Here is an 11,824-nt window from a genome sequence, read left to right on the forward strand (position 1 = left end):
TTGGCGGGCTGTACTTGTAAAGCGCCAATGCATCATCCTCGCGCATATGTGATACTTGTTCGGTTACGTTTGTTAGCTTAGCCGACCTAGTCTGCTTTGCCATTCACCAACGACGAACAGACTTTGTCCATGGAATATCGGCAGTTATTACGTGTTGTTCCTTTTCGCTTTTATTTTCCGTTGGAGATACTTTTCGCGGTGAGTTTGTTGTGGATTTGTTGTTTTTTGTCGTAGGGATTTTTTTTTAAAAAAAAAATACCACTCGTCAAATTTCAAAACCATAATATAAAAATAAACCACAGTATGAACCCAATCCTACCATCATACACCATAAACCACGACGAATACAGCGGATACAGATACATGGATCAAAAAACACCGTCTGTATCATCACGTACAGCTACCAACAGTACAGCAATGCTGCACAGGACATGACCCAACGAACCGCTATCGCTTGCTGACATCGCATCATGAACCAGAAGACACGTGCAATATATCATGGGAGAAAATGTTGATGTACGCGAGCACGGGCCTGAACAGGTATCAGAAACGTTGGTCACTCCTAAGGCAAGACACCAGAAGGCGTCGTGGACAGTGTGTCCGGACGGGCGCGACGGGCGCGACCGCATCGCGAGACCGAGGAGCGGAGCCGAACTGACGATGGCCGGGGACAATGTGATCAACTCCGGCGACTACTACAGGAGACACACTGCTCGCCACATGCCAAGTACAGGACTCGGACGTACCGCCTGATACATACCCGTCGCCGAGGATCACACCTCCGATATCTGGGTGAGCCGAGCCTGAAGCGGTCCGTCGTACCAGGCTGCATATTCTGAGTCCAGGACATGCAGGTAAACGAGGCGAATCGTTATTGTATCTTCTGCCTGCGCAGGCGATTAAATTCACCATCTTGGATGCATGCCCCGAGTCGATCTGCATACCTCCCGTGTGCATCGCGCATGCGCTACTCAAGCATCGATCCTCTGGAAGATGCACACCAGTGCAGTGCATTACTCATAGGGAGCCTGCAGGGCTGTTTGGATGCCAGCAGAAATGGAAAAAGTCAACAAACAACAGAGACTCTCTGGAATGTTGAAATTGGACGCAGAAGACACAAGCAGGGTCTTGGATGGTTTGGCAGGACAGATGCCCAGACACGCAGTGGGCGATAACAGCAAGATGGTTACCAATCAACCCCGAACGAGAGCACACAAGTTCTGTTGTTTCACACCACACACCCCCTCTAGGCTCAGGGTTCTGTGGACTGTTTTCTCCGTTCCCAGACAGGCGCTAGTTTTGTTCAACGCCCTCTCTCAGACGTATCTCACTGGCATGCGATCTGGAACAGACAGGCACCAATGTCTCACTCAGCGCGTCAGATTCAGGGCCGGTCGCAATCAGGGCAATCAGAAGGGCAGCTGAAGAGGACAAAGAGTCGACAGAAGGGGTCCTAAGGTAAGAAGGCTGGGAGGGTCAAAGCAAACGACAAAAAGTCCTTGATCCTGAAAGATGACGATACTCACTCTTCCGGCTTCAGCTGCAATGACGTCGACCAATTCGCCTTGCTGAATCGTCCCATGGACCGCGGTAGGAAAGGTCCCACACCGACTCTGCCCGAAGTGCAAGCTTTCCGCCAAGTAAGGCTTCACCTACGTCAGTACTTTTTTTTCATGCAGCACACCTCTCGCATCTTCTTGGCAGATTTCTTGATTTCTGTTTGCGGCTTCACCTCATCTGGCATGCTGCAGGACAGCTCGTTCCCTTGTCCACGCCGCCGTCGGCCCGTCTCCCGGGGACGCTCTTTTTCGTCTTCTCATCACCTCCTCACGTCCCAGCTCTTCAGAGCTTGCTTGCTGACTCGAACCCCTTGGCATACGCCAAAACCTTTTGATTCCTTTGGTTTGGCCATGGACAGCGCAGCGCAGCAATGGTTGGGTCCAAAACGCTCAGTCCGTCGCAAAACAGCATGAGAGCATCTTGAGAACACACATTGGGCCAAAAAGGTGGCACCAGATGAGGCAGCTCGGGCTGGCGCCACACTTCCTTTCGGGTTCCTCTTGGTAGCGAAGCTCGTATTTGCTCAGAGGGAGGAGGGGTGTGCCATGCAGGACAGGTCACGGAGGGACGGTGCGACGGTGCAATGCAGGGAAGAGGCAGATGCAGAGAGGCAGAGAGGCAGAGAGGCTCGAGAGGCCAGTACGAAGTATGTACGCAAAACCAAGACACGGCCACGCTTGTCCAACTGTGGCTGGTTCTTCCGAGGCAGTGCGTTGTGCCTAAACAGTGCACATACAGCCGTACACACAGTATACATGTTCGTATCTTAGGTGGAAGAAACGTTCACTATGGTTCAAAAATAGGATGGAAAACAGAGCCGGTGAAAAACTAGGCTCGCTAGGCAACCTTTGCTTGGCGGCGACAGAACTTGCTTTTTGCTTAGCGCCTTTGGACCGGAAACAGCTGTACGACGTAGCAAACGACTCTCTCTCTGTAGTCGACTGCCCTGGCTGTTCCTGCATTAGTCCCCCTGCTGCACTCTAGCAACGTGCACAATTTGGTGCATTTCTTGCATAAAATATGGCGGCGGTGCCTGGAAACGGGCGGATTCGCCTCCTGTCCGTGTACATGTACCCGTTTTGTGTCTAGTGGACTCGTTGCGCGCCGCAGAAAAGGGCGCGACTGCGCGACGGCGGCGGGCGCTGTCTCTGCTGGTGCCAGTTTTCGGTGCAAATTGGAAACGGCTGGGTTGCGGCCGAGCTGCTTTGTTTACAGTTTACGTGGTCCTTTTTGCGACGATGGAAACAGACGAGAAAGGTGGACTAGGAGCACGGAGAGAGGCTCCGAAGGGTACATCGCAGAGGGTACAAAGTACAGAACGACAGACGAAAGAAATACGAGCCTATCAATTGTGGAGTGGTCTGGACGCGCGACATTGATGGCAAGTGAGACATGTTTTAGATTCTGCGCAAAATCAAAATGAACAAGAAAAAAATGGAAGCGCGAGAAACGAAAAAGCTTGCGGCGGTCGGGCCCTTCTGGGGCTGGGCAGTGCGAATCGACCTGGTTTACGACGCATCGGGTTTCCTCGAAGGGCAGACCAGGGACCGGGGAACGGACGGCAAAGTGCGAACATGGGTTGAGATAGATAGTAGTATTTCGTACTTCGTAGGCCGTTACGACAGAATCCATCAACCTCGTATCGCAGTGTAGAATACGATGTTCGACACGCTCTCAAGAGCACCCAAACGAAGAAGGCGCTCTGGCGCTGTTGCGTGAGGCAAGGGTCAAGATAGAAGACCTTGCGAGCGTGCTGGCTGGACTGAACTGGCCTGGGGGGGGGGGGGGGGGTGTTCTTGTCGGCGGAGTGCATTTTTCTGATGGAGGGTGCGCAATTTCCCACACCAAAATGTTCCCTGTCGCGTCTCTTCTCTGGAGTCGGGTAAGCGCCAGCGGGCGCATGTGAAGGGAAAAGCGGAAGATAACTTGTCGTGCTGCTTGCTGTATTCTGACGGTGGAAATTGGGTGCGCAGCCATCACATATTTTGTTTGTCAAACGAGAGAGGCTGGCTACGAGTACTCCGTATATTGGATCTGTTGGCTGGCAGGAGGGTCTGCCTTTCTTTTCCCCTTCAGTTGCTTTCTTTCATGACTCTCCTCTTCCCCGTGGACTGTATTACCCGGGAACCTGGAGAAGGCAATACAGAGTAATAGCAAGCAGCTATCCGTCGCTTCCGGGACCCAAGAAGGCTGTCCCGTCCCACAAAACGGGCCGTCTATCTCTTCCGCAGGGCCGGGCGAGATGCAGACTTCAGAGGCAGAGGGTAGAATAGAAGAGGATTCCAGTTTCAAAGCCTGGCAACGAAAGCATCGCCAAAGGCCAAGATTGGGGTGAGGACAGCAGAGGGAGCTTGCTGCCTACGAGCGGTTTCACAACAGGGCATCAAGGGAACGTAACAACGGGTGTTCTCTAGGACGGAAACGATAAGGAACACAAAAAGCGAAAAGAAGGTTAATTGCACATTGCGTTTAGTCCAACCGGTTTCCAGCTGGTTTCTCGTCGGCAGTGACGGACGCGCATTTGGCAGATGACGGATGCCAAATGTTGTGATACGCGACGGGACGATCTGGATCGCCAGAGATGATGGGCCGCATGGGGTTGTTTATAGTGACTTCAACTACCGCGTAGTCTACACAAGTTGTGTTGAGGTTGTTGGGATAGAGAAAGGATTTGTCAGAACGGCGGAGAAAATACGACTGCCTCGTCTGTGTTTATGATCATCCCATGAACTACTGTCTTTTGTAAAGATGACTTGTTTATGATTTTCAAGACCGCACACGATTGAAACAATGCTCCGCAGAATGATCACCAAGCGACAGCAAACAATGTCAACAATAGAATCTGGTAAGGAATATTTCAATAAAAATATGGATGTCTATCAACCATTAAAAAGAACGAAGGCAATACAAGAGTCCCTAGCAGAACATCGAGCAGAAAATAAGAAATGGTAGTCGGAAACAAGAAAAAAAAAGAAATCGCTTTCCCAAGGGTCATTAAAAAACTGTTCAAAAGCCTGGTTTTTTTTTGTGATGGGAAATATGAAAACTTGATGGAAAAAGTGAGAGAAGCGAAGATGTTTAGAAATAAAAGTTTTGTCCAAAACAAAGAGGAAAGAACAACGAAAGAACAGGGTCTCCCAGACAGAACAGAGAAAGTAATTCTCACATAAAAGCGGAAATCATATTAATAGAAAAAACTTCGCTGGCTAAAAGAGAGACCCTTTGCGCGGTAAACAAGTCATCCTTTCTCAAAAAATTTGCTCCTCAAAGATTGACGGTGTTGTCCTTGGAACATCTTCAAATCTTCACAAAATCCATTATTCCCAGCACATAAAAAAAAGTTTGGCGTAGGGGTTTTTTTCCGGTAAGAGGTATATGTAGGAGGGGGTTGGTTGTCTTCTTTGGCTACATTTACAGCAGGATGGCAGCGCCGACGGCGATGACACCGGCAGCACCGGACAGCATGACCTTGCCGGCACCGGCAGTGACGACAGCCGACTGGGTGGGGGTGTAGGAAGCAGTGCCCTTGGTGTGCGTGACGGTGGCGTTGTTGTAGCTGGAGAGCGGTTAGTTTCAAGTTTCTACCTATTGTGAATAACCAATTTGGCTGTACTTACGGAGTCGTGCACGAGACCGTGGTGGCGGTGGTGACCGGCTTGGTGACGGTGCAGGGGCAGTCCGTGATGGTCAGGGTCGTGGCCGAGGTGATGGTGTAGGTCTTGCCGTTGTGGGTCAGGGTGGTGGCCTCAGGGCAGTAGGTGGTCAGGGCAGTGACGACCTCGGTGGTGTAGGTCACGTTGGAGCCAGCAGAGACGGCGGTGGCCAGGGCCAGGAGGGAGGCAACGGAGAACTTCATTTTGTCGGTTGGGGTGGTTGTCGGAAGACGGTTTAGAGAATTAAGTGGTAGAGGTTGAGGAGTGTTGAGGTTGTTGTAACGAGTGAAATTGACTGTAGAGTCAGGGTAGTTTTGTATGTGAGCGAGTGTGGGTGAGGAGGAAAAGAGAAGAGAAGAAGAAAGAAAAGAGAAAGGGGAATGGACCAAGAAAGGGAGTGAGAGGGCGGTCTTATATACAGAAATGGGCGACCGCGTTGGACCATGGCCACTTATTTCGGGGGTCTTTCAGGGTGGTTTGGGGGGCCGTTTTGTTGGTGTTGGTGCATGTTTGTCTTTGTGACAGGGGAAGGGGGGAGTGAGAAAAAGGCCGAATAGGGGGGGGGGGTGGCCATTTGTGCTCAGAGGCCAGCCACCAGCGCCTGAAAATCAAAACAGGGCCCTTGCAGATGCCAGATGGGATGGAAACGGGGTGTTGGGCATGCAGCTGCACACCAGGTGGAGGACAACAACGAGCGAGGAACGGGGAACGACAGAGCATCAGAGAGGATCAGGGAACCTGGGCCTGACCAAACAACGCCAGGGAAAAAAAAAAAAAAAAGAGATTGACCGGCGCTAACTAGCCCAGATCCGTGCAGCGGTCCATAATTTCCTTTCCCAGTCTATCATAACAGGACTTTCCGGGAGCGGACTAGGGGCTGGTGGATGCTACCGTCGACGTCTCTCTGCCTCTTACTGAGTCGTGGAGTGACCTTCATCGCCTTCGCCTGGTGTGGATCGGGGGGGAGAGAGAGAGAGCAGAAGGAGGGGACAGGGGTGTGTGGATATGGATTGTGTGGGTACCAGGGAAAAGGAGTAAAGGAGGTGGAGTGGTTGTGACGGTGGTGGAGTGGTGAGAGAGAGAGGATATCTCGGGTTTGTTTTCATTTTCCCTCCATGCCCTTCTTCCTTCTCTATCGTATTTTGATCCTATTTCACACTGTCTGGCAGGCCTGTCAGTCCATCTTCATGCCACCGGACTTGCTTCTTTCGGATCTGGATTAATTTTCACCTGTGATTGCCTTTCGCTACGCCGAGTTGCCTGGGCTTTCATGGGGGTTTGCCACCCAATGCTTTGTTACGGGGGTAGTACTGTAATATTTCTGAGGTCCAAAATACGAAGTGACGAGGTGAACAGCGAGTTCATGGTCACGGTTGACTGTGCAACCACCCACGCCTCCACTGCCCACGACTCCATACTCCTGCTGCAGTATTTCCCCGAAATGAGCGAGAAAAGCCCTCCCAGGATGAATACGAGCGCTGTAATTACCACCTGGCCGTGACCGTAATTTTGTTCGCATTATTGGGGGGGGGGGGGGGATTCGAGCTACATGTCGAATTTCGGCGAGCGTCTTCTTCCTCCATCGTATCTTATTTTGCTTTGGTGTGTTTTGGGCCCTGAATGGCATCCACAACAGCCTGGGTTGCCCTGCAACAGCGGCTTACATACCATAGTCGGAGCCTGAAGCGAGTCAGAGGAGCCGCAGTTTGTACGGGTTGCTGTGTATTGCTCGACCACTGGAATGCAGAACGCAGATGGCAGATTGCATATGACAAAGACCAAGATGCGAAGCCGGGTAGGGCGAGCAGATCCCGCGATCGCGCCTGCGTCGGTGCTTTTGTATTTTGTTGTTGGAGTCACTGAACGGAACATGTTTGCACATACGACCTACGACACCGTACATTTGTCGAGGCAATCGTGATTTGGGCTTCTCCGTTACCCGATTGTTGTAAACGCATTTGCAATACGTCACAGAATGGCCAGAGACAGCCACAGAGGGTCACATTATTGTGTTTGCTTTTTTCTTGATTGTTTTTTTCTTTGGTGGCGTTCGTCACGATCTGTTTCAAACAGGAGACCAGAAGTCAACTACGTATGCAATGCACGCACACCTGGGACCTAAACTGGGGCCTGCAGGTGCCAAAATCAAGGCAGTGGGAGCGTTGTTTACAGCTGCCCAGGAATCTACGACGGAGTCATGGTGTCAGAGATAAGAAAAGACGAAAGAAGAGCCAAGCTTCCTGGGACAGGGAATGAGCGAAATGGCGCCGCAAGATAGGCCTGGCCGACCGTCGATTCTATCTTACGAGATAACGTCTTTGCGGCGATACGAGACTCGCTCACTCGGTCAGGTACCTTACTTTCAAGTGTATGGACGGCCCAAGCTGAAGTGACCACTAGAGAATAAACCAAGAGCGAGGTGGAGAGGAGAGAGAGAGGGAGGGACCGCAATGACCGACAACCAACAGAACGACGGCGTCAGGAACAGGGGTGGGCCAATTGGCCGCCTCGCTCTCGCACGGTATTCTGTAGTAGTAATCAGAAATGACAAGGAGAGCCGGCGGTACGGTCGATAGGCGGTGGGCATACTCTAGAGTCGAGCAAAGATTGTCTCCTCTTTCCTTTCTTTCCTCTTCTTTTCCCACTATTTAGTGACACTAGTCCCTTTGGAGTCCCTCAGAATGACCTTCTTCCAACGCGTTTTGCCCCCAACTACCCGGTTTTTGTTTCTTTTTTTGGCACTCAGGGGGAGGCGGCCAACGGAGGAAAAAGAGAAAAATAGGCTCGCCAGGAAATGAGCTGTGGCTCTCACGGCCCAAAGATACAGTATGTGTGTATTGGGGTACTTGTATTTAACCTTCTGTACCATATAACGCACAGGTACTCCCAGTCTGACTCGCGTACCGCACCACACGAATACCCAGCACGGCGAATGCGACCTCCCCGGCTCCCCTATGCTCCCCTATTCATCCCCTTTTTTTTCTCCAGGAGCGGAAGACGAATCATGCTCATGAAAGCCCTGACGAGGCTGCTGTCCCTCAGGACGGAGCAACTCAGCCCAGTTTGGTGTGACCAGAATGGCACCTGGCAATTGGCGGTTTCGTGAGATGATTGAGATTTCCAAGAGGTTGTGGTGGCTTGCCTGTCCCGTCCACTGCAAGGTACGAAGGTGCCTTACCGAAAGGGCGAAAAGGTGTGGCCCACGCACAGTTTTTTTTAAGCTGTCAGGCTCACACGCGACGAGCCGGGGTGTGGCAGCAGGAAAAGAAAAGAAGAGCAAAAAATAAAAAATCGTTTCCTTTTTAAGCGGGGCGCGGAAATGAGCTGCGGACGCCATCGCTGGTTCGAGAGCCAAATGTGGGTGGCACGGGTGGGTTCCCTTTTTTGGCTCCTTTTTGGGGTTCCTTTTATTGAACTCATACTGTGTACGAAGGAGAAGCGTCTATTGGTGGACGACAACAGCACTGTGAAGGACCTCGTACTTCGTACTATGTGGACGACCCAAATAACGCCTTCCTCTCTGACGATTCTCACTCTCTCCGAGTAAGATAGAGAGATAGCTGGGCGCATCCATTTCTCGCTGAATCGACAGACTCTTTGAAAGGAGCATGGGATCTATGGCAACAGAGGAACGATCATCACATCAGCACCGGTTGCCTACTGCCGTGGCGCGGTACTTTTTACTCTGCTCTTACTGAAGACAAAATAGACGGGATTTTTCCAGATACGCAGGAATGCTTCGCTGGTTGCCGTGGGAGGTCCTTTTTTGTGCACCATTATGTCGTGCTTTGCGACGACGTTCTGTCACAGCTTCTCCGTATGACTGGAATGATGACTTTTGTTGTGCGGGATGTCGGCTCTGACATTCCCCTGCCGGGCCTTTTCTTTTTCTTCTTCTTTTTCTTCTTCCTTTTTGTGACAAGGATTAGGATAAGTCTGGACGTTTTCGGAATACGGAGCATGGAGTGAGAGTTGCGGTGGACTTTTCTTTTGCTGATCCAATCCCATGGAAGCTGGACCGGCCGAGGCGAGGCGAGCTGTTCTTGTCTTGTTTCCCCTGCTTGGCCATATTTCCTTGTTTGCAACAAGAAAGTCTGGCGAGATCGATGGTGATCCAGAAGCCGGTGGAGACGCCCGGTGGTCGCAAGTATGGCCAGATTGGGCTGGCTAGCTGAGTCGGAGTGCATCTCGATCGTATTATTTTTACGGGAGTAATGAGTAATACTGAGTACGAGCAGTGTCTTTGGTAAGGTGATTTTGTGCGATTTGCTTGTGATTCTCGTATGCGCTCGAGATACTCTGATGCTCCAGAGCCTCATCCAACATGGAACGGCAACGGCCTGGCACCGCGAACGGTTGTCGAGACCTAATCAACCCTTACCTGGTACGACATTCTTTGCTTGCTTGGTTTGCCTTTGTTTGCCTTTTTTTATTTTTATTTTTATTTTTATTTTTATTTTTATTTTTATTTTTATTTTTATTTTTACTTTTATTATTATACTTTTATCGCACTTATCGTATTCCCGTCTCCCGTCTCCTGGCCCGGCCGATCGTGTCTGCCCAGATTGACTATCGCCAGACAGGCTTGGCTAACGGGCTGGGCGATGTTTGTCCCTTTCGACTATGCTTTGTTTTGCTACTGTTTTGCGGCCGTCTTTTGCATTCCTCGTTTTCACGTCCAAGACAAAAGCTGCTCTTGGCATTTCCATGTCTCGTTTCTCAATGCTAAAAACGTTGTTTGATTATGTTTTTATTTTTATGTTCATGTTTACAACCGATCTTTGTTATTTTCTGATGCTTTTATCGGATCACTCGTTTGGGAATATGCCCCCGTATATTTCTAGTTTTAATCGTTCTCGTGTTTTCTTTGGATTAATTATCTAATGCAACATAAAAACTCACGAATAAAGAAAATTCACCCCCAAATGCATGATTTTTATATCGCAATAACCAGTAGCCCATGACACCTTCTCAAGGTCGAAACTTCCATACGTATCTTATCCCCCAACCCAAGCTTAGGGAAAGGAGCTTCCCCTGTCTCTCTCGCGTGTGTTCTGTCCACAAGGACTCCATGCTGCATATTACGGGGCTGCATGGGCCTCAAACAGCGCACCGTCCTCCAAAGCCGCTCAATGTCGCATCGTCGAACGCTTTGCTTGCATACAGCTACTCTGTACCCTGGGAACCAATCTCGCCTGGCCATCTTATTTGAAGATTTTGGAAGCTACAGCTGCCTTCTACTTCGAACTTCATAGCTTCCTTGCCACACGGAGCCCCCCGAATGTCATAGCTCCTGGATTTCCACCTCGTCAGCAGCGACAGGGGATGCTCTGCAGCATACTACGGAAAAAGAATCTTCAGTACGCGTTCAACCCTATGTAGTCTTCAAGTGGCGGTATCGACAGACTGTGGATCATCTGCTGCTAAGCTTCTTTTTGGTCTCGTCGCGTCGGCCGCCGCCTCGCGTGTCGCCAACTGGAGTTTTGCCTGTTTGGGCATACACCTCATTTCCACGTCCTCCACAATGGCTCAAACTATTGAACGCGCGATATTCGCTCTGCGCGTGTGCTTTCTTTCCTCTTTTTTCGGCTGGAGTCGCCCAGTGGCTCCATCGTCGGGTCGAAACGACGGACAAGAATGGGATGATGGAGTCGCTATGGAGCCATATGTTCATGCTTGATAGAGATGGGAAAGCGACGATTTACAATGTATGCTTTCGATGCGCTGGCATTGTGGGCCATAGCAACGTATTCCCACTGCGCGCACGTCGTGGAAGTGCATCGCAAGTGCAGCTGAAAGATACGCAGCAAGCACAGCCGACCTGTCAGCATGTTCACGTAGACAGTACGAAGTATCTTACAATGTATTTGCATGTATTTGCAACCCCGTTTCGTAGAACGAGAAACCGAAATTACAATATCAGCTCCACCCAGGGTGGAAAGGCGCTGTCCACAAAAGTCCAGACCGCCAACCGTTTCCTTGCCTCGATCCAAAAATACAACCAAACAAAGATGAATTTGCAATTTCCAGAGCGCCAAGCGTTTCTGCGCATTGGGATCATCGGAAAGGGAAGGAAAAACGACGAGAAAAGAGACTACCTGACAGGGGGAGCTGGGACGTTCTGCCGCCGTGAAATGGCACTCGGGGAAATCCTTCGAATCCTTCATCTGAAGTTTGTCCTCTGCACCAATCTTTGTGATACACTGGGAGACTGGTCCTGGCTGTTCCTTTGGCACATGTAGCTACCCGGTCCAGATTGTCCCCAATGCAAGCGGGATTGCAATGTTCATGTGCCAAGAGTCAGCCGTGGGAAGGATGCAACATTGTCGGGCACCTTTTGCTGGTCTTTTATTGCCACACGTCATCACCAACAGCTTTGCTGCACACAAACCGTCGAGCCATAAACCGAAGATGCCTCCCGTCTCAAATTGCCGTTCCCTGTCCAAACGTCTTCTCGTCTGCAGAGCGGTTGGCGGACCGCGTCGTGGGCTGACAGGGGCCTTTCTCCGTCGTCTGTCGAGTCGTTTAATTTGCACTATCGTGACTTTTTCATCCAGCATCCACTCGGACGCGAACGCGGCTCGTTCCCCTTTTGGCCTTTGTCCCCCCCT

The 11,824-nt window shown here is 50.7% G+C and overlaps 1 protein-coding gene across 1 annotated transcript; it reads right to left on the reverse strand.

Annotated features, from left to right (window-relative positions):
- Window positions 1-4,971: 4,971 nt before the first annotated feature.
- On the reverse strand, window positions 4,972-5,416 carry SPBR_03325 (clock-controlled protein 6; the record flags this gene model as incomplete). The annotated part of the gene is made up of 2 exons (XM_040761627.1): window positions 4,972-5,116; window positions 5,178-5,416. The coding sequence occupies 2 exons, from the start codon at window positions 5,414-5,416 to the stop codon at window positions 4,972-4,974; spliced, it is 384 nt and encodes a 127-aa protein (XP_040621090.1).
- Between the last annotated feature and the right edge of the window lie 6,408 nt (window positions 5,417-11,824).

This window comes from Sporothrix brasiliensis (genome assembly GCF_000820605.1).
Source record: "Sporothrix brasiliensis 5110 chromosome Unknown Cont17, whole genome shotgun sequence".
Taxonomy (NCBI): domain Eukaryota; kingdom Fungi; phylum Ascomycota; class Sordariomycetes; order Ophiostomatales; family Ophiostomataceae; genus Sporothrix; species Sporothrix brasiliensis.